At 54.5% G+C, this 22,812-nt stretch overlaps 1 protein-coding gene across 1 annotated transcript; it reads right to left on the bottom strand.

The window, feature by feature from the left end:
* Positions 1-410: 410 nt before the first annotated feature.
* On the bottom strand, positions 411-22,591 carry Asic4 (acid sensing ion channel subunit family member 4). Its single transcript, XM_046439854.2, has 10 exons — positions 21,645-22,591; positions 5,793-5,937; positions 5,567-5,694; positions 5,225-5,387; positions 4,672-4,728; positions 2,731-2,884; positions 1,535-1,626; positions 1,373-1,452; positions 995-1,099; positions 411-855 (listed from the first exon to the last, which is right to left on the bottom strand). Exons 1-10 carry the CDS (start codon positions 22,224-22,226, stop codon positions 742-744), a joined length of 1,620 nt encoding a protein of 539 aa, XP_046295810.1. The 5' UTR covers positions 22,227-22,591; the 3' UTR covers positions 411-741.
* Positions 22,592-22,812: the final 221 nt, after the last annotated feature.

Raw genomic sequence — 22,812 nt, 5'->3', positions numbered from 1 at the left:
CACAAACACACTCAGAGAATTCTTTATGCTTCTTTATTCCCAATTTTGTCAACACTTTATAAAACCAGTCTGGAGGGAGAGAGGCCTGGGAGGGCTGCCTTCCCACCCCAACCCAAGCTCAGTCAAGCTCTGAAAGGTCTACCTGCTCCCTGCGGAGAGGACTTGGGGAGGGGTTGGTGCAAGGGGACTAGGAGCTAGGCCAGACCTGCTGGGCTACCCACTCCCCCTGCCAAGAGGGAAACTGGGCCTGGAAAGGAGGAAGTAGGACTAGCCCAGCACACCTGAATCCCAGGGACTTGCCCTCTTCTGCTGACATTGGCTCTGGGACCCTGGCTGTCCTGGAATCACCCACCCCTGTAGCCCCACCCACCTTCTACATATGTACCCCACCCCACCCTGTCTTCCCTAAATATATACAAATGTACAGAGGGTTCCACCCTGCAGGGGTGGGCTCCATCTCCACCTCCCTCTCTATTCTTTCCTCCCCCTGCACAGGGGCCCTTGGTCTAGTCCCCAACCCTCCCTGGGCACCAGCCCTGGGGGTGGGGAGACCCTCCTAAAGAGCAGCAGAGGCAAGGATCAGGTGAGAGCAAGAACTGAGTCCTGGCCCTCAGTGAGCACCGCCCGCTCCTCTTAGCCTGTGCTGCCCCCAGGCCTTCTGTCCCAGGAGCAGGAGGAGATAATATTGGGGATCCAGGGAGGGGTTCTGGACTCCTGGGGCTTTTCTAACACAGCACCATCCTAGCAAGCGAAGTCTTCAAAGAGGCCTCCAGGGGGGCCATGGGGGTGGTGGTGGTTGGGGAGCAGGCTGCTGGCGCCCCCACCCTCAGCACAGCCCCGGCTTGGACAGGGACTCTGTAGGATGAAGAGGGAGTAGAACGGGAGGACTCAAGCAACAGCTTTTCCTTGTCCCCTCGGGCCCTTCAGAAATTCTGGGGGGGTGTTAGGTCCTGAAGAGGGCACTGGTTGCAAACTCTGAAGAGCTTGTCCTCACCTGCTCCTTCAGCTCCTGCAGCCCCAAAGTGGAGATGCCTCCAGTGGAGGTTCGCAGGGGCGTCTTAGGCCGCCGCCACACCCGCTTCAGTCGGTCCCAGGACACCTTGAGGGTCAGGGTGGGGTATAGAAGCGGGCTCAGGAAATTTGGTAAAAAGAGGGCTGGCTTATAGGACTTGCTGCCCAGCAACTCCCCAGTAAGATCCCACATCATTCTGGCCAAACCCTTCTGCTTCCTCAGGGCCCTCAGGTCTTCCAGCCAGTCAGGCCCAGCTCCAGCCGACTGCCCAGCCAGACCAGCTCCACTAGGAGCCTGCCCACCCGGCTCTGGGTCTCCCACATCCTTGTTCCCCCACGTCCTTGTTTCTGACTCCCTTGCCTCATAGATGTAGTCAAGGATCTCCAGCAGCGTGAGGATGCTGGCCCCAATGAACAGGCCCATCTGTCCCCCGAGGTCTCCTGGGGATCAGGAGGGAAGGGTCAGAGGGAGCAGCTTGGGCTGATCCACCCCATGGGAGTAGGAGCAGGGGCTAGGTCTCACCGAGCAGGGCTGACAGGCCATAGGCTGCTCGCTGCTCCATGGCTTCAGAGGTCAGGGCCTCAAAAAAGACGTCTAAGACCAGGAAGTTCTCCCTGTGGAGAAAGAAAACAGGGTATCCCTGCAGAGCCACTCTTCCTGAGGAGACAGCTGGCAGGAGCAACTCAGCTCCGGCAGATTCTGATCTGAATACCCTTTGTGTGCTGGGGAGCTTGTGACCACCCTCTCAGACTCTCAAGGGCCATGAGGGGAGGTAGTCCCCGAGGTATTAGCTTCATATTTTGAATGGTAGGCAAAGGCCCAAGAGACCTCTGAGGCCTGAAGTATTGTCTCCTATCTCTTCAAAATCAGCAGGATCTTCACCTTGCCTCTTCCTTATGCCTCTCTAGAACCTTCAGTGGTTCCCTACTGCTCATTAGTCTTTCAAGGCTGTCCCCCCAGATCTGTTACATTGTGTCTTCTTATCCAGTTTTCTTCTGAGCTTCCCTCCACACAGGCTTCCTGCTGCTCAGGCTTTTCTGGGCGCCCACCACCCTACAGTTCTCCAACTGAGAAGCCTCCCCTCTCTCCCCCAAGGTTCCAACCCCGAGTCCTCAAAGACCCAACTCATGCCTCCCCTACTTTCCTTCCCCCATCAGGGTCTGAAAATCAGCATAACACCATCAAATGTGGCTTGTTCCAAATGTGGCACATAGGTTTTGTATCAGAATCATTTGTACCCACCACCCAGCACTGGGCCTGGCATGTAGACCATGCTTAGTATTTGTTGACTGGCTGCAGTACTAGACTCAAGGCTCAGTACAGCCCCTCCCCGTGCCTCTCCCACCCACCCGCTTCTTCTCCGTCAGCATGCAGTTCACTCCCTGGGTATTTAATGGCTCTTGGGTTGCCAGGAAGAAAGACATAGAAGGTTTTAAAACAATGGAGTCCATGCAACAGCAGGGATATGTACAGGAGGCTGTGGGAGCTCAGAGAGGACATTTGGGCCAGGAAGTACTTTCCTAGAGGTGGATACAAGATGGGACTTAAAGGATGGGTAGTCAGAAGAAAAGAATTGTGAACATCAGTCCTGGCAGAGAAGATTCATCAAACATGAATATTCAGCCCACTCTCAGTCTCCATAATGTACCAGGCCTGTTGAAGGCAGACTCCACACACACACACACACACACACACACAGCCCATAAGTAGGCACATACCGTATGTAGGTCTCATTGCGGTTGTACTTCCTCGCCAGGTACCGGGCTGAGCCCCTATTGGGGATCCTGACCATGGAGATTTCTTTCCCATAACGGGTCAGGTTGCAGGGGGTAGGGCAGAAGCACGGGCCCTCAGAGCCCCCACCCAGGGAGTCTGCAACACAGAGGTATCAACTGCAGTAGGGGAGAGTGGCCCACAAGCCCACTAGCTGCAGGGAGGAGGCACAGGGCTTGTCCTGAGGCAGGCATGTCCACCCTGAGAGCCAGCCCTGGCACTTCCTAGAGGACACTGGCCAGGAGTTCTTGCTGGACCAGCTTTAGAAAAACCAAGAAGGCAGGTGTAGGAGAACCCACAGCACCCTCCCATAGGTTTATCCCTCTGCTCCCAGCCCCTGGGTCAAGGAGGCCCCATGCTCAGAGGGAGGTCAGAGCCCATCTGCAAAACCAATCAACCACGAGGCCTCAGACACACAAGTAAGTATGGAGAGGATGCTAGGATGGATGGACAGACAGACAACAAAACAAACAGGCAGACAAGATGTACAAGCTCATTGTGCTGGGGTTTCTCCACACGTCCCTTCAGATCTATTCTCCACTCTCCTCTCCCTTGTTCCATCCCCAGAAGGCTGTTTGTCAAATGAATCACCTAGACTCCCTTACCCTCTGGCCTCGGATTGGGCAGGGTCAGAGGATGTGAGGTAGGAGAGGCCAGGGTATGACTTCCTGATTGTCAGACTGTAGGTTGGCAGAGGTTGTGGTTCCCCCTCACCTGCCATCATCATTCTGCCCCAAGTCTCTGTCTGGGTTCCATGGTGCTCCCTTCCTGCCTGATTTGGACCTGGGAGAGTGAAGGCTCCCTGGTTTCTCTAGTTCTGTGGGCTCTCACCTCCCTTATCCCTGATCACACATCTGTTCCTTCACTGAACACTCTTCAACCACTCCTTGAATGGATGCAGGTGGTGTGGAGGTCAAAGAAGATCTGCATGTGCCAGTCTGCCATGCAGCCTCTCGCCCTGCCCCCCAGGCCCATCCCCTGGGGTCCCATCACTTCTGAATTATTACAATGAGCTGTGGCCAGTGCCCCTGCTTCAAGTCCTATCAGACTCACCTTTGGAAGGTTCAATGGCATTCCTGCCTTGCCTTAAGCCCTCATTGGCTTCCCAGAGCCTCCCCTTCCATTCTGTCAGCCCCTTCCTTCTCTGCCTTCAGTCACACTGACCTTTCTGGCCTTAGCAAAGCACACTCTGTGGCCGAAAGCTCTTTAGTGCACACTGTTCCCATCACCTAAAACATGTCCTTTGCAGCTGGCTGACTCTCATGCACCCTTCAAGCTCAGCTATATTTCACTTCTCCTAGGAATCTTCCCTGCCCTCCTTGGGGCTGCATGACCATCCTTGGGGCCTTGTAGCACCCCCAGGCTCCCTATCCCCACTGTGTCACAGCCCAGGTGGGCTGTAAGCTCATCAAGGGCTGGACTCTTGTTGCACTCCCACCTCTAGCACCCCAGAGGAATGTAAAGGTCTGAAGAATGAATGAATCAATCAATGGATGAATGGATGGGTGAGTTGCAAATCAGGCGAGACCTGTGGACAGATGGGGTTGCCTGGCTCACACCGACAGGCAGCAACGTATTCTTCCTGAGACAAGAAGTCATTTTGCTTTCTCAGAGAAGTTGAGCTCATTGGCTGAACCAAGATTGGAAGCCCAGCCCTTCAGCCCCAGTCCTGGGCTCTCTGCAACCTCGCCCTGTGAGCATCACTTACCCAAGTGTCTGCACCTGCAGAGGTTCTCAGACACCCCTGAGGTATGGGATAAGGCTCAAGTCCCAGGAAGAATCCTCCAGAGAGAGATTGGGAGAGGAGCCAAGACAGGGAGGGAAAGGGTGGACAGAGAGATGAAGAGGGTGATGAAGAGGTGAGGGAGAGGGGAGGCAGCACGGACCCAGTGTGTGGTCGGCACACTCGATGTAGATATTTGGCGGGCAGATGGTCTCATTGCCTGAAAGGAGAAAACATTATTCCTGGAATCTACAATCCCTTCCCCTCCCTCTTTTACCATACACCCAGTGTGGGCATGCATGCACCATATGTACACGAATGTACATGTTTGCACATACACATGCACAGATGAACTGATACACACTTCTGCACATAAGCATGAAAATGCATTTATGCCTGTAAATATGCATCCTTGCACACACATATATACACGGTATGCAATTTATTTGAGCACAAGCATACAATACCCCAAAATACACAAGCACACAACATGTACATAAGCACACACATGCACAAATACATATTAACATACATTCCCAAATGTCTATGTAAAAACATGCAGAAGATCCCAAGCATGTACACAAGCACACTCCCATGGCTATAAGACATGGGCATATGTTGTACACCTGCAGGTACCTAAGCACACATCCCCATTCCCAGAAGTTGTGGAGCCCGGCAGAGTGGCACAGAGGACCGGATGGGGGTGGGGTGCCTACCTGGCATATGCACCATCCGGCAGTGGCAGCGCTGAAGCACGGCCTCCTTTTCACAGCGCAGCCTGCAGGCAGACACACTGTAGGCCGAGTAGCCCTGCAGCTCAGGCTCCCTGAGTTCACTCTCTGCCCGGCAGTTGCCCCAGGGCTGGGGCAAATAGGTCAGCTGCAGAAGTAGGGCATGAAGGGGTCAAGGCCAGGAGTCCTTCCTGATGTCCACAGCCACAGCAAGGACCAAGGGACCTGGTGGGCTGTGAGCCTCTGGAAGGCAGGCCTTGTTGGGATCCCCTCTGATCATGAAGGCCCAACCCCATGCCCAATCTAGGACTAGCTGGGAGTGCTCACCCGCTGTTCCTGGCAGGACACAAAAGTCTGGAAGCCTGGAGACACACCAAACCCCAGCTGGTGGATATAGGGTGGCTCCTCTTGGCTGTGGATCTGCACCCGGATACCTGCCTCGAACGATGTCTCATCTGCACAGCAGAGATGAAAATCTTTGGAAACCTATCCCAGACAGAGGGTCCAGACCCCAGTCCCCAGATTGGCCCTTGTCCCTTTCCCGCCTGTATACTTGTCTCCCTCCAGATGGGCAGGTATTCCTCCTGCTGGATGTCCAGCATGATCTCCAGGCCGCTGCCCATGCCCCCAGCCCGACTGGGGAGTGAGCTCTGTGGATCCGCGTTGAAGGTGTAACACTTCCCGTAGCGAGTATAGACCTGGAGGGGGGCAAGGTGAGAGAACAGGAGGTGAGACAACTCCAAAATTCCATGTCCTTATTGCCCCAAGGCCACCCCTGCCCCAAAGGCCATTACACCAGCAACTAATGTACAGTCCACTCTCCCCTGAGCTCTATCTTTTCTACTGTCATCCCCCCAGCTCGAATTTATAACACATCAATGCCAGAACTCTTGATATCTTCTCAATATCCTGTCCTCAACCACCATTCTCCTCTCTGAATAGAGGGTCCCATAATTGCTATCTCTTTTTCAAGTGAGGATCCTTAAAATCTCCATCTCCCTCACCCCACATCCAATCCAGCAGCAAGTCCCCAGCAATTCTGCTTGAGACAGAATCCCTCTATTTCTCTTCTCTCTCCGGTGACGCACCCATCATCTTTTCCTAACTGATCTCCCTTCATTCATCCCTGCCCCTCCATCCTTTGCACAGCAGCCAGAACACTTAGATGCCATCAAACCACCTGCTGGCTTTTACTATCTGCATCCTACACCATCATGTTATAAACCTCAAATACACAATGAAATAAATTTTATTTTTAAAAAACAACCATGGATTCCCATTTTTCTAGAAAATGAAGTCAAGCTCCTTTCCTAGCCTGAAAGTCTCCATGTGATGTGACCCCTGCCTGCCTCTCCTGCTCCTCCACCCCTGGATCTGTGACAACTTCAAACATCTGCCCCTCCTTTCCCCTCTGGTCTTTGTTGTTGTTGTTCACTCTCCTGGAATGCACAAGCGAGTGCATGCACACTCACATGCGTGCGCGCACATACACACACACACACACACACACACACACACACACACACTCTTGGCACAGCTGTTAAGCCTGAGCTTAAGCTTCTGGCTCATACACCACACACATATTCAGTTTGTTGATCTGCTCAGATAGTTACCAAGATCTGAGATGATCTGGTTCGTCTACCTGTCCGCCTTCCCACCACCACCACCAGAGCGCACGCCTCGCAAGAGCAGCGAGCCTGCCTTATGTCTCCCTCTCTTGCCCCAGTGCGGGGCATAAGCGATATTTAGGTAAGATGTTAACTGCAGAGCCAAGTCCTTCTCCCTAATCCTTTGGGGAGGGTTCTCCGGAATGGACACCAGATGGCGCTGACAGCCCGGAGATAGAAGCTGAGGCTCGGGCTGGGGATGGAGCCAGAGTTGCGCGGCAGCTGGGGTGGGAAAGCGGCTGAGGGAGAGGTGGATCTAGTTCCTCCTGCCAGGCTCACCCCACAGAGACAAGCCCCTGGGTCAAACCCATCACAGGCAGCACCTTCCCTGGGGGCAGGAGGTCAGCGCACTCAATCACGCTCCTGCGCTCCCCCTCCCTGCTCCTCGGCGGAACATGTTCACACTGTAAAAGCTGGGACAAATGGCACGAAGCTGTGTCGAAGGAAAAGATCTCCTGGAGGCCTCGCTGCGGAGGAGAGGGCAGAAGGGACAGAGAGGCGGGGTTGAGGGCAGTGAAGTGCAGAGTTCCTAGCAGAGCCTTGGGGGTCCGGGGGACATCCCGTAGGGCAGAGTTAAGTCCTCCCTCTGTCGCTGGGTCAACCACCCAGCCTGAGTGCTCCAGGGATCCCACCCTGCTCCTCCCCCTCAGGCAGTTCTTGCATCCAGTCGGCTACCCTGCCTGATTCCTAAATCAAAAACACACGCATAACAAGCAGCTTGGAGTTTACAAAACGGGGCAACATCTACTGCTGCTCCATCTCATCCACGCAGCCTCTCTGGTATCAGGTAGGTTTATTATCTCTATTATTACAGATGAAGAAACTGCATTTCAGAGAGGTGAAGTGATTTGCCCAGGGTGACACAGCTAGTGGGCAGGAGTGGTGGAACTCAGCCATGGGCAAGGCTCTAGCTTCTTCCACCGTCAATTGCTGGCATCCCCCACCCCAAGCCCACTCTACCTCAAGAGGCTTTTCCTCCATCCAGGTGAAATGAGACAGGATGCGACCCCATGTGTCTTTTCCCCTGTGCCTTTTTCCTTTCTACTCCACTCCTCTGCATCTTCTGCACTCATTCTCTCCATATCTGCTGCTTTTTAGTTCTTCACCTGCCCCCGCCCAGCCTCTGCATTCCAGTTCTTGATCCCCATCTATATCACCCCTGCTCTCATCTGCGTCCTCTCTGCCTGTGTCCATCTGAGGGGCTGGAGTAGGCCCTACAGTTCCAGGAGCCCTTGATATGCCCTGGGCAGAGCGTTAACCACTGAACATGCTCTGTTTAATTGAATCCTCATGAAAAACATAATACCATGAGGTTGGTATTATTATCTCCCCATTCTACAGATTAAGAAATCAAGGCTCAGATAATTAAGCTGATATGCCAAGATCTCCAAGATCAGTGCCTCTCAAACTCCAATGTGCACACAAATCACCTGGGGAACTTTTTATTTTTTTCTTATTTCTCGGTACTGGGCATTGAACCCAGGGGCATTTACCAGTAAGCTACATCCCCAACCCTTTTTATTTTTTGTTCTGTTTTGTTTTGAGACAGGGTCTCACTGAGTTGCTTAGGATCTCTCCTCCCGAGTCACTGGGATTACAGGCACGTGCTATGGCACCCAGCTGGCTACCTGGGGACTTTTTTAAAGTGTACATTCTGATTTAATAGATAGGGTTTGATTTGGGCAGGGCTGAGATTCTGTGTTTCTAATAACAAGCTGACCACACTGTGAGAAGAAAGATGTTAGGTGAAGGGGTAAGAGGCCAGCAAAATGGTCTAACCAAGACCTGTGTTCTTTCGACATGTCACCAGAGGTAGAGGAACCCCAAAATGGGCTGGGTACAAGATTCCTGGGTCCCTGGTGGTGTGAAAATGTAGATGGGGGGAATATGTAAGTATTTACAAAAATTTCAAAGTGAGCAGGACATAGTGGTACATGCCTGTAATTCCACTACTTGGGAGGTTGAAGCAGGAGGATAACATTTGAGGCCAACCTGGGCAACTTAAGGAGACCATGTCTCAAAATAAAATAAAAAGGGCTGGAGATGTAGCTCAGTGGTGGAGTGCTTGCCTAGCATGAGTGAGGCCCTGGGTTCAATCCCCAGCACCACACACACATACAAATCTCAACATGCCCGACCTCATACTATTTCCAGCCAAGAAGATGCTGGAATCAGCTCTTGCTGACACAGCCAGTTTTGAGGGCATGCTCCAGTTGAGAGGACAAACGAGGCCTGGACTGTGTGGGGAGATGAGCAGTTCACTCATTTCCCCTCCACTCTCATACCACCTTGGCAGAGCCCTGACTGCCAGGCAATGCCAAGATCTTTTGGAAGCTCAACCTCACCCAAGAATGGGGGGATGAACTCTCTGAGGCTGGGAGTCCTGCTTCCCTCTTGGCATCCCCAGAGCCCAACGAGTTTTGCAGAGGAGAGGTGAGCGACAGAGGAAGGCAAATGCCATCAAACACTCCCACTTCCTACCAGGTCCTCTGATAGATGCTTTTGATCTGTTTTCTCCTTTGAGCCTCCAAGGAAGCCACATGAGGTAAGTGTCATTGCCCTCTGTTTAGCGATGAGGCAAACTGAAGCTCAGAGAAGGAAAGTGACTGGGCGCCCAGCAAGTAAATGACGGGCAAGATGCAAATGGAACAGACCCCCGTGAAGGCACAGTAGGTGCTTACAAAATGCTTGGTGGGTGGATGGATGTTCAGTGAGTGAGTGACTCCTGGAGGCTCCTGATCCTGGGTGGGGCAGTACTGGAGGGACACACGCTACAGGATGCTCAGCTAGCCCCACACAGGATGGAACAAATCCCTGGCTTGGGAAGGGGTGATTGTGGGACACATGTGCCCTTGAGGTGGTTGTGCAGGGAGGTAAGTAGAAGTGGTCCAGGCCTAAGAGAGTCCCTCTGCAGGGAATGAACAGGCTAGGCGGAAAGGACCAGGCCACCTGCACAGCCCAGGTCAGGCCCCACTGCTGGGCAGAGCACAGCGTTGCCCCGGAGACAGTCCCTGGTCCAGGCAGCGTCGCTGGGGCCGCCAGCTCCTAAGTGGCAGAACTCTGGTGGCAGCACAGCCCACAGCTTCTTCCATGGAGACGGCACGGCTGCTCAGCCACAAGGTCCCACTGGCAGTCCACTGCTCCTGCCACATGGACTGTCCTGTAAGGAGGGCGTGTGGACAGGGGTTAAGAGTCCATGGCCCAATTAGAGGGCAAAGTCCCAGGCCAAGAAGTATCCTGATGGCAGTGGCGCTTTCTCCAGATCACCCACCCACACCGCCCCTCAGCCTCTGCACCCTGTGCTGATCATCTCTCTTGGTCTGGTCCTTCCTCCTCTCGGCCTGACCCTATCCAGAGCTTATGGCCTGCCAGAGGCCCCTCTGAACTCAGGGTGAACAGCTTCTCCATAGGACTCTCTTGGATCCCCTCTGCCACCTCCTTTCTGGCCAGCCCTCTGCTGATCCCTTCTGACTACCTCTCTGTCCCCTACAGAGCTGGCCTGGAGCCCAGCCTGAGTCTGCCTCCCCAGCCTCTGTTTTCTGATCTTGTTCTGTCTCTCCAACGCTTCTCTATCTATCCCTGGTCTATCTGTTTCTGGCACCTGATCGACTGTCTGTCTAGACTTTTTCTCTGCCCTCTGTCAGCCTGTCCCTCCCCCCAGCCTCTGTCTTTCTCTTACATTGTGTGGAGGCCCCCTGGCCTCTTTGTCCTCTGCCCTCTGCATCTTTCACTTGCTTTCTTCTCTGCCTGATCTCTGTCTCTTGTCTTCCTCTGAGATTATCCCCTGAGCCTGAGGTCATCCCCACCAGGTGCCCCTCCTTCTTCTCCTTCCCCTTCTCTGGGTCTGTCTGAGACAATGATCAGAAGTTGGGAGCAATCTGTCCAGAGCTTGCTCCCCTGAGGGATTGCTTCCTTCAGCCTCCTGAGCTCCATCTATCCACAGCTCCCATTTCCTCAGATAGCTCTCCCTGGCTGGCTGGCTGGCTGGCTGGCTTCTCCCTGAGCCCTCCCCAGTCCCTCATTCTCCCTGCAGTCACAGAGCCCACAGGGTTAATAGGCAATTAGCAGGGCCAGGGCTCAGAGCTGTGGGGGAGAGGGCCCTGGGCCTTCAGGAGATAAGAAGCTAGCCAGGAGCAGTGAAGACCAGACTGGGCTAATCCCAGAGCTAATCTGCAGCCCAGGCTTTATCTCCACCACCTTCTGGGCACCCTGCTTCTGCCAAAACCCTGGCACCCGCCCTCCCACTCACTTTTCCATGGTAGTTCCTTCTCCCAAATTCCACCAGTCCTCCTCCAATAAGTCCACCCCCGTGCTTCTCACTTGGGCCTCTCTTACCCCTACAATACCCCGAGGTCCAGGGTGGGCCAGTGGAAGGGGGTGCAACTCCATCCTCCCTGGACTGAGTCTCACACTCTGCAGTCAGACAGCTCCCAGGCCTGGCTTTACTCAGGAGTGACCAGGATCAAAGCCTCCTCCTTCTTTATCCTCTCCAGGAGCAGAGGAAGAAAAATGGCACCAACCCAAAACTTCTGGGTGTTTGTGCCAGTCAGAACTTCGATGTCGGGCTGGGGATGTGGTTCAAGAGGTAGTGCGCTCGCCTGGCATGCGTGCGGCCCAGGTTCGATCCTCAGCACCACATACAAAGATGTTGTGTCCCCCAAAAACTAAAAAATAAATATTAAAAAATTCTCTCTCTCTCTCTCTCTCTCTCTCTCTCTCTCTCTCTCTCTCTTTGTCTTTAAAAAAAAAAAAAAGAACTTCGATGTCACTCAGCCCAACCCCTCTTTGCCCAAGACTGAAACAGAAGCCTAAAGATGACAAGGTCCAAGTCCAAGTGCACACAGGAAACTGACAAATTCAAAACTGGAACCCAGTCCCAGCTCCCTTATAAGCGCCAGCATTCTCCACTCATTTCAGCCACTTCTCTGGGAGTCAGTCAATGCTGGTCCCAGCTCCAGCTGTACCATTAACAGCTTGTGGCCTTGGTTAGCCAAGTGATTTATCAACTTCTCTAGACCTCAGTTTCCTCATCTCTCAAGTGGGGACAAAAATTCCTGCCTGACATTTCACAGGGTAGTTGTAAGTCTCAAAAGAGATAAGAGACCAAGCATGATGGTGTGCGCCTGTAGACCCAGCTACTCAGGAGGCTGAGGCAGGAGGATTGTTTGAGCCCTGGAGTTCAAGGCCAGTCTGGGCAACAGAGTGACATCCAATCTCAAAAAAAAAAAGGCATTTGCAAGATGAAATTATGTATATGAGGCCTCAGTATTAGTAATGGGAGTTGTACAGACCAATATGAACCAAGATAGGGCATGGATTGCCCATTGGATGTCATACTGGAAATGGATACACAGAAGTCTCATTTTGTGTATCTCATTTTGGAGCCTGACAAAACAGGGTTCAAATCCTGCCTCTTCCACCAATCTTGGGCAAAGGACCTTGGGAGCTTGATTTAACCTCTCTGAGCCCCAGCTTGTGCCTCTGTGAAAGGGGAGTGGTGATTCATTTTCCTAAAATTAGGAGTGAGGATTAGAGAAGTTCAGAGTGACGTATGCTAGGTGAGCCCATTTGGGAAATGGAGCTTCCTGCCGAGATGGTACAGCAGCTCTGATTTGGATTCTCACTGGGCCCACCCTCACAGGGCAGCATGCCCCTTGGTAAGGCTTTCTGTGAAACTTGGAAGCTGCTCAGAGGATGGCACTTTGTCAGAGAAAATCCTGCAGGCTCTGATATAGATACGGTTGTCCTACCAGCTGGAAAGCCTAACCTCGTTTACCAGCAGGCCTTACCCTTAAGTCCATGGGCTTTAACTGCTCTGATCTTCCATTTTTCATCTATAAAATGGGAATCAAAATAGGCACCCTTGGGGCTGAGGTTGTGGCTCAGTGGTAGCGTGCTTGCCTAGCACGTGTGAGGCACTGGGTTCGATCCTCAGCACCACATAAAAATAAATAAATAAAGGTATTGTGTCCAACTATAACTAAAAAAAAAAAATTAAAAATAGGCACCTCTCTGAGGTGTTATGAAGAAAGAGATAATTACATAACATGTTAGGATCAGCTAACATTTAATGAGTGCTTACTCTGTGTCAGGCACAGTCCAAGTATTTTACATAAATTTGCTTGTCAATGCTGACAGAAATGATAGGAGTATCCCTACTGTCTGTGTTGTACAGACAAGATAATGGAGGCACAGATAAAGAACTTGCCAGGGTCATGTAGTATGGTAGATTGATGGACCAGTCAGTCTGGCCCAGAGTCTGCATTCAGCCACTGTGCAATATACACCTGGCACACAGCACTTACAAACAGTAGGTGCTCAAGGAATGGTGGATGTTCAAACAACACGTGTTCAATACTATTGGTGAAGCCTGTACAATATACCAGGCACTGTGCTTGGTGCTGAGGATGCATCATAGAACAAAACAGTCTCTGCCTTTAGGGAATCTGCCATCCGGCCCTTGGGCATTCATTCATTCAAAAAGTGTTGAGCACTACATGCCAGGCAAATTCTAAGTGTCAGGTCTACAAACAAGAAGAAAACACAAGAATCCAACAATCCTATCACAGGTAGAGGTTATTAGCTGTGGTCCATGCTATGATGCGAAAGCCCAGTCAAGCCCTCTGATGGTGGAACAGGACCATTGGGTTAGAGGGTCAGGCAGAGCTTCTTTGAGCAAGACCACAGGCCACTGCCCAGGAGGGGCATGGGGATTGTGTCACAGTCAAGACCAGAGAATACACTTATCCCCTCCAGGGGTCCAGGCTGTTATGTGAATGCGTAGGTCTCCATTGCCTTATGGTCAACACAGCCCCTAGTCCCCACTATCACCCATGAGCTTTTCAAGGAGACTTCCTTCCTAAGGTGAGTCTGAGAAGCAACGGTCACTGTGTTTGTTCAAATGTAAATGTGAGCACTGTGGTGGACGGAAGGAGGACCAGCAAGGCCTTGAGATTTCTGAGCAGGGAGTTCAAGCGGTGGAAGAATGGTGGAAGAATGCGGAGGTCCAGGGAGCGCCAGCTTCCAACCGAGAGGAGGAGGCGGACGGTCAACCATGTTCCCCTGGCAGCCACGCTTAGGCCTTAAACCCTAGAAAATCAATTTTTCAGGCGAGAATATTTTTAATTGGTTATTAAGTCCTTCCCTGACCTCCCCTCCCATGCAAAGTTGTCGCTAAGAGTTGTGCTTACACCGCGGAGTACACACCCACACCGGATGTGAGTTGCCAGTTCCTAACAAAGCTGAGGTGGCCGTGGGGACAGCCATGGGTGGCTGTGTGCCCACCAGGAACTTTGACCGGCCCCCAGGCCCCCACTGCTGTCCCGCGCATACCCCCCACCCTGAAAGCCCAGGCCGGGCCCACCCGCAGCCCAGAGCCGCACCGGGCCCACTCTCCACGCCCGCGCGCGCTCCTGCGGGGCAGGCATCCATCACCGCGCCGGCGCCCTCCTCCCGTCTCCTCCTCTCCTCCGGGCGCCTCGGCTCTCCTCCCTGGGTTTGCCTCATTTGCATTCCCTCGGCTCCCGGCTCCTCGGCAAAGTGACCTCCGCGCACACAGCAGCGCCAGAGGCTTCCACGGCGGAGGGAGACACCGTCGCCCGCCGCCCGCCGTGGCCAGGGAGGGACGAAGGGGCGGGAGCCCGGACAGCCTGGAGAGGGTCGCGAGGAGATGTCTGCAGAGCTGGGGGTGGCTGGCGGGCGTGGGGATAGCCTATAGGTCTGGTGCTGAGGGGCACCGAGGAACGCGGGTGGGATTTGAACCCGCGACCTCAGGTGCCTCGTCGGGCAGAAATGAGACGTGGAGGTCAGTCGAGGCCCAGAAAAGCGGAGCCTCAGAAACGAAACCCCTACCCCGGGTTCCAGGAACCCGGAGGTCCCAAATACTGAGTTTCTGTGCTTTGTACTCCCGTTGGGGAGGGGCCAGCGCCACGGAGCAGTCACCCTGGGTCCCAGCCCTCCCGGGGCCTGCCCAGACCCCTGGCCCCGCTCCCCTGGCCCGCCTAGCCGCCTCCCCTCCCCCCGTTTGGTATTTACACCTTTCACACATTTGTAAGCTATTATCCTGTCCACGCTTAGTCACCGCTGAGCCAAGCGCCACGGATTTAGCTCCTTTAATCTTTCCTCCTAAATCAATCCTCCATTTCCCCTTAATCATCCCGTGGCTCCTCTCTGAACTCTCGCTGCTGCCTCGGCTGCCGCAGCCTATGCCTATCTCTCTGGAACTGCTTCCCCTCCAACCAAAACGAGTGTCCCAAGGGCACCGTGAACATTTGAGGGGTGGGTTGGATTTCCAGAGCTGCCAGCCCCCAGCCTGGGGACCCAAAGAAGAAATACAGACACCCCCACCACCTTCCTGGAAAACACAAAGCAGGGGAGTCTTCCTGTCCCCACCCTCAGGGTCCCTGTCCACCCCCCCCCCACCCACCCAAATCTGGGGTGGCTCTGAAGATCCTAAGCCTCTACCATGATTTGCAAAAACGACAACAAGAAAATGCCCTGGTAGGTCTTCTCCCCTCAGGCCTCCTGCCCACCAAGCTGGCTGTCCCCACCTCTTCTGACCAGCTGCTCAAAGGAGGTGGGATGCAGAGCAGAAGAACCTGGAAGGGCAGGCAACACTGCTCACCCCCAGCCTGAAGCTGCCCTCTCATCTTCCTCCAGGGTGTCTGTGCATCTTTCCTGAACCACCCTCAGGTTCCATCCCCCACTCTCCCTCCCCCACCCAGTAGGACCCACTGAACCACTGAGTCAGGGGCCTCAGCAGGAATAACCTTGAGGCTGGGTGCTCTGAGTGCTCCCTGGGATCCCCTACATTCCTGATTCTTTCTGCCCCCAGCCCTGATCTAACAGAGGCAGCCCTGCCACTAACCACAAGAGGGAGCAGATCGCTCCTGGGAAGCTGAAGGGCAGGAATGGGTGTCCAGGAAGGAATACTGTAGGGAAGAAAGAGGGAGGACAGGAGGGGAACAGTACGTGGGGGCCATTTCTTCGAATGCTAATCAGCATCTTCCGGCAGTGCGAGGAGAAGCTGAGCTGATAATGAGCCCAGCTCAGGGCTGATTCCTGATTAATGAAGAGGCCACGGGGCTGCTGAGTGGGGCCGGGTGGGGCACGTTCCTCATGACCCTCCCCACTGCCCTTGCAGACCAGCCCTCTGTGACAGTAACAATCTCTGCCCTTCCTTGCAGGACCACACCATCCAAATCCTGATCCACCAACTCCACTGCTAAAGTAGCCAGACTGAGGCGCCCCCTGCAGGAGGGCCTAAGGGACAGCAGCCAGTGTTGGAGTAAGAGGTGAGCAGGCCGAGCGATCACACTGGGTTCCGGGTGAGTTGGAGACAGCCCTTGCTGTTTTTTATATCAGAAAAAAAATGATTAAAATAAGCAAGAGTTGGGCCTTAGTTGGACAAAAATAGGAAACCTTCCAACACTGGGCACCCTCATGTTAACTGGACACCCTCCAGTTAACTGGAAATGAAGAGCAGCTGTCCATTCTGTTAAGTAATCTCTAGTTCTCCTCAGACCCCTCCCTTCCCCACTGTGTTCCCTCCCTGACCTGACTGCCTGGCTCCTGAAGAACCAACCCTGAACTAGATGTTAAACTAATTGTGTTCAAGATTCACACCTTGAAAGAGGATGGTACCAGAGGAGACAGAGGACATAGGGTATGGGGGTCAGAGCTCAACTGGTATATAAGAGGCTTGAACCAACCCCAGCCAATTGGGAATCCTTCCAGAGCCAACAAGGGCTAGAAGTAGCCCTTAGGTTCTCAGACCCAAAAGCAAAAGAATGGAGTTGGGATGGATCATGGAGTGGCCACTCCCATGGCCAAGGGCAGGGGGTCTAGTGGGGGGGGAGTAGAGACTATTAGTACTGGTCTGACCATAAAAGAAACTGAAGGGGCTAAGGGGGAAGCTGGGATGGAAGGAGGGGATTGCTGAGGAGCCCCAAACGGGGAACTTGGCAGCCAAAGAGAGAGAGAAGGCTTACATGCTCTTCCTCTTGTATCAGAGCTGCCCTGGGTGGCGGCTGGGTAGGGCTGGGAGAAGAGGGAGGAGGGCAGGGAGGGGGACTGCCCAGCTGGAAGAGGCCTTGTCTAATTGTGCCTGATTAGTAGAGAGGAAGAGAACAGGGCGAGTGATTAATAGTCACGGCAGTCACCAGCCTGTGGGGAAGGAGTGTTGGGAGGGGGAGGGAAGCCTGGGAGCCAAGAGGGGATGGAGACAGTGAGGCACCCACAGGGCCCTTGTCTCCCACCCCTCCAGGAATTTTCTAAACCCCCATGAAGAAGGTCTGGGACCTACACCTCCCTCCTTAGGGACTCTCCCGCTCCTCCATGCCTCAATTTTCCTAGAAGTGGAATGGAAGACGAAAGGCCAATTTTTGATCTGCACCTGGGAAAAAAGGTCCCTTGGTTTGCAAGGTGTTTCTAGATGCCCCAGTGCCCCAGGCACCCTCCTCAGCTCAGCCTGGTACCTCAGTCTGAACAGTAGTTCATAGCCTGCAGCCATTACAGTTTGTCCTTGATCCCAGTTCTAATTCCAGCCTGCCAGGCAGTCTGAACCTCATTCCTAGAATCATCAAGAGCTGCACTGTCCAAGACAGTAGCCACTAGCCACACATGCCTAATCACATTTCAAATACTCATCAGCTGCATATGGCTAGTGACTACCATGCTGGACAGCACAGACACAGGACATTTCTGTCATCACAGAATGTTTTTTTGGCTAGCACTGACCTAGAGTGTGCGTACACTCTGGCACATATGCACACGTGCGTGCCTATTTGGATGAAACGGAAATGATACAACGGCACTGAGGAGGACTTGGGCCCGAGGGTAACAGGGAGGGAAGACCAGGTGATGGACAGCAGCGACAATGCCAAAGCAGGGGTCCGAAACCAGTAGGTGGTGCTGTGAACAGTCAGGTTAAAGATAGCCAGGAGCAGGGTTGGTGGCGTTTCTGACAGCTGACACTTGCAGAGTGCCTAGGATGTGGGTGCCAGGCAGCGTGCTAAGCACTTTAGGCATCTCTTTAATCGTTAGGACAACCCCAAATGTTTAGGTTCTAATATCCTATTTAATGAATATAAAAACCGAAGCTCACAGAAGCATTTTTAGGTCCCCCCAAAGCCATACAGCGGAAAGGGTAGAGCCAAGGTTCAAATCCACACAATCAGGTGACTCAAGAACTCACACAGTTGACCCCTCCAGGGTACAGTCTCCAGCTAAGAGGAGATGCTGAATTTTAGAGCCGTCTTGGCTTTGTACAACTAGAGACGCTGGCGAGTGGGGAAGGGTGATGCCTGTCTTCCAGGAAGTGGGCAGGCTGGGCATGAGCCTGGTAGTGAAAGTGGAATTGGGGCTTGGGGCACAGGACCCCTGGAGCAAATGGTGGTAGGAATGGGGAAGAAAGAGAGAACCATCTACAAGGTGGCAGGGGAACACATAGGTGACAGAGAAAGTAGGAGGTATAAGTGGGAGTGGATTGGTGTGAGACTAAGCGTGGCAGGGAAAGGGAAAGGGAAAGAGGAGGAGAGCTGGGGACTAGCTGGAGGAGAGCAGTGTGGAGGGAGAGCACCCCCAGCCCCAGCATCCTCTTCTCTCTTCCTCCCCTCCTCCCTCTCCTCCTCTCCACACCGTGGCCAGCCTGCCTCATCCTGCCTCATCCCTTAAGCCTCCCCAGCCCTCTTCAGCCCGAGTGGCCTCTCTCTCTGAACTCAGGTTCTTCCTATCCTTGCACCTCATCTGGCAATTAATCCTGGCACCTTATGACACCACTTGCTTGGCTGATTAACTCTTGCATGGTTGCTTAAGCTTTTGAGCATCCCTGTCCTTGCTCTACCATGGGACTGTAGGCTGCTTGAGGACAGGGACCAGGGACTAGGGCTTCTCTTCTTTGCTGTCCCCCACAACTCCAAGCAGGGATCCCAACACATAGTAGGTACACCGAGCTCCATGTTGATGGACTGCCTGGGAGTGAATGAGGGGCTATCTGGGAGCACCGGGTAAGAGCAGTTGCAGTGGTAACAGAAGCAAGAGCAGCAGCTTAGGGGACTGGGGGAGGGTGCATTACCAGGAGTAAAAATAGGCTGGAAAATGTGACATTTATTAACTTGGATTCCGGAGGAAAGGTCACAGCAGAGTGGGGAGTGGGAAAGAGGAAACAGGGAAAGCAACAGAAAACACATAATAGCCCCTTACTGAAGGCTGTCGCCGTCACTGACCATTTCATGACCCACTTGCTTCCATGTTCCCCACCAACTGTCTCAGGTACCCATCTCCCCATCACAGACCCCCCACATCCCCAACATGGACTCCATGTCCTCACCACAGAGACAATTACAGACCTCATGCCCTCACCAGACACCGCAGTGTCTTCATGTCCCTTCTCCAGTTTTGCCCAGATGACAGGCCCTCATCTTCCCCGAGGCCTCGGATCATGGGCCCCATCTCAATCTTTAATTCCAGACCCTGGTGCATTTGCAGCAGGCTCAGCCCGAAGGTGCCAGATCCAAGGGAAGTTACACTCAGCAGATGGGAACGAGGTATGGGCATAAGGGTATGAATCTAGATCGGGCACGGAGAATAGGAACCCCAAAGGGGACTCACCCCCCAGTGCTTGCTTTGCTCCTCCTCCCCTTGTTATCCTTCTGCAGCCCCAGAGCTGAGACCCACAACTTCTCTCCTCTCTTCTGCAGCCCCAGAGTAGCAAAGGGCCTGTGGGAAATCCACCCTCACTCCTCCCAGCCCTTCCCGGGATTTCCAGGGACTCACCAGCTTTGATCAGGGGACTCCCTGTCCCTGTATCCTCCAGGCACCTCCTCCCTCCCTGGAGGCTAGGCAGGAACTCTGGCTCCCTCTCTTTACTTCCTCAGCCCCCCTCCATCTCTTTCTCCCCTTCCCTCCCACTGATATGTCATTACCCTTCCCCTTTCCTGCCCACCCCCAACAAGGGCCTGAGACACAAACTCCTGCTCTAGTTTGCTTAGGGGACACAAAGACCCCATTGATTTCTGCCCCAACAGCACCTGCTAAGACTGGACCCCCACAACAAGGAGGGGTGAGGCTGCAGGACAGAGGAGCCCCATGGATCTTAGAGGCCACATACTCTACATCCCACCTCCTCCTCAGGGACCCTCCCAGGCTTGTCTTTGAGGAGCAGTGAGTTTTCCTAGAAGACAAGGTGTACAGCCAGACAATGGGCTAATGCCCTCTGACTCTGCTCCCAGCACAATCCTCTCCTTCTTGGCTCTCTGTTGCCATCTAATTGCCCCCACCCAATGTCAGGAGGCCCCAGACAGCAATCATGGTGGGGGCCAGGACCCGGTTGGAGTGTGTTTCCTGGTGACACTGAGGCAGCAAGTGAGTGAAAGCCTGGGGTTGGGGGCTGGGCCTTGAGGAAGGAAAGTCCCCATTGCTGCTGGAGGCTGGCCTGAGTGGGCACCGTGTTGACACCACACATCTGCACCTGCATGGGCATTGGTACCGAGGATGAAAACACAGATACACACAGTGCTGGGAGTCAACTGTGGACTGGGGACAGCCATCTCAAGCACCGTGAATAATAGATAGCCTGTGACTGTGGGTGAACGGATTGCTGATAGACAGACAGTACACCAGACACACCCCCCGCACTCACACACCTGACTGTGGGAGGTGTGCAGGGAGAGCAGCCCGAGCCGACACTCCCAGCCAGGGTACATGTGTTTGTGTTCCTACATGTGTGAGAGATGGCGCCAGCAATCTCTGCGTGGAGAATGGGGAGCAGCACTTGGGGTAGATGAAGGGGCGTCATGAGGTGAGATGGCACCCACAGCATGACCCCATCCTTGGCAGCTAGGAGCTGGAATATGGGCATGGAGCTGAATAGCTCTCTGGGCGTGTGGGTATGTGGGTGTGCAGGTGTGCATGTGAGTGGAGTGACAGGGACACTGAGTGCGTGTGAGAGGGAGTGTGCAGGAAACTGTGTCCCCAAGCAGTAGGAATGTGTGTGTGTGTGTGTGTGCGCGCGCGTGCATGTGCGTGTGCTAGCACTGAGGGTGAATTATGCACACAGAGTGAATGAGTGATCCTCAGTGTAGGAGCCAGAGCCGGGCAAGGGAGCAACAAGGGGATGGAGGGGGCCACTGGCAGGCGAAGCTGGGGGGAGCATGAAAGAGGGATGTGTGAGGGTATCCGTGAAGGGGGGCAGTGAGAGACACAGGGACAGAAGAGACACTGGCACCCAGTGTACACGAAGACCATCTCTATCCAGTCTGCCAGCGGGGCCAGCTCCCCAGAAGGCAGCCCTGAGTCCTTCCCTAGCCAAAGCCCCCCAAATACCCCTCCCTTTCACCTTCATTTTGGGAGGGAGAAGAATTCAGTTGCTCCAGAAGAAAAGGGGAGCAAGAGCAAAGTGGGGATCAGTCAGTCCAGCCTTGGGAGGGTACATCCCTTCCCTGCTAGCTGACCAGCTTCAAGACCCCTGGGCTCACCCCAGGCTAGCCCCTGGCCCCCAGCCCTGGGCACTGCAGCAGCGGCAGGACCAAGAAGAGGAGCAGCAGCACTGGGGTAAGTCCCTAGGACTGTCCACCGCTCCAGGGCTGGGAAGCCAGAGGGAAACACCGGCTGGGGAGACACCAGGCCCGCCTCTGGTGGCGGAAGGAAGGGAAGCCCTGTTGAGGATGCCCTCACGTACCACCCCCGCCCCACGCCAGCCTCACCACCCCAGGCCAGGCAGCCCAGCTGGCAGAACTCACCACAGAGAAGTTGCTGGCGGAGCAGTGGTGCCCACTGAAGTTGCAGCTTTTGAGCATGTCGGCAAGCTGGTGGCCAGTGCGGTTGAGGATGTCTACCATGTCGGGCTCTGGGTAGCGCAGGCCAGCAGCACGGTGCCCATCCCGGTCTTTGGGGGGTAGCCCTGTCAGATTGGCCAGGTGGAAGATGTCAGCATCGCTGAGTGCTGAATGCCGGAAGCGGTTGATGTTGCAGAGGGTGACAGCTGGGAAGCCCGCCACTGGGGCTGGGGCAGCAGGGTCCATTGCCACCAGGTGAGGCCGGGTCAGGTAGCCCCGGGCCAGGCCAGCTGCCTGGTACAAGAAGGCAGCCAGCGAGGTGAGTAGGGCCAGTGCCCACAGGGTTCTGCGCAGTCCATGGGGGCCTGGGCCACAGGCCCGGCCCAGCCCATGCAGAGTGCTGGTGCTGGCAAAGGTGGCCAGGTCCCGGGGGGCTGCTGACCCCCGAGCAGCCCCCAGGAGGCTCTGCTCATCCCCTGCCTCCTTCTCCTTGGGTTTCGCATCTTCCTCAGCAAATTTGATTTTGCACACAATCTCGATCGGCATCTGTCCCTGGCTGCTGGGACTGGCCAGAGCCTCCCTGCCCCTGTCCCTCCCTGGCCAGCAGCCCTGGTGCCCTCCGGAGTGGCGGTGGTGGCAGCGGCTGCTCTTCTAAACTCAGGGCAAGCAGGAGGAGGACAGGGACAGGGTGGGGGCCCGAGGTGGGGGCGTCACTCCCACTCCCAGCAGCTCCGCAGCCCTGGTGCTGCTTCTGCCGCCGCTGCCTCTGCTGCCGCTTGTCTCTCTCCTCGATCGTCTCCTTGTGGCTTCCCTTATCAGCACCAGCACAGCTGTCAGCCCCTGCGTGTGTCCCTGCGAGCGAGCGAGTGAGCGAGGGAGCTAGCGCTGCTCCGCCACGCCGCGCAGCCCCAGCCGCTCCGCTCAGCATGTGCTCCGGAGCCCACCCCGTGCTTAATAATTCAGGACATGTCAACAGCGTTTCACCGGCGGCATGGGCGGCAGGAGCCAGGCCAGGGGAGGGGAAAACCCCTGGTCCAGGACAGGGATCCAGGGATTGGGCTATCCCCCAAAGTCTTGCTACACCCTAGCCACTTGCAGGGAGCCCCAGATGTCCCACTCCCAGGGCACTCAG

This window comes from Marmota monax, unplaced genomic scaffold, assembly GCF_021218885.2.
Source record: "Marmota monax isolate L192 unplaced genomic scaffold, Marmota_monax_Labrador192_F-V1.1 WCK01_AAM20220418_F8-fsc00041, whole genome shotgun sequence".
NCBI classification, from domain to species: domain Eukaryota; kingdom Metazoa; phylum Chordata; class Mammalia; order Rodentia; family Sciuridae; genus Marmota; species Marmota monax.
The sequence above is the reverse complement of the archived record's forward strand: the minus strand, read 5'-3'. Positions and strand labels throughout refer to the sequence as shown.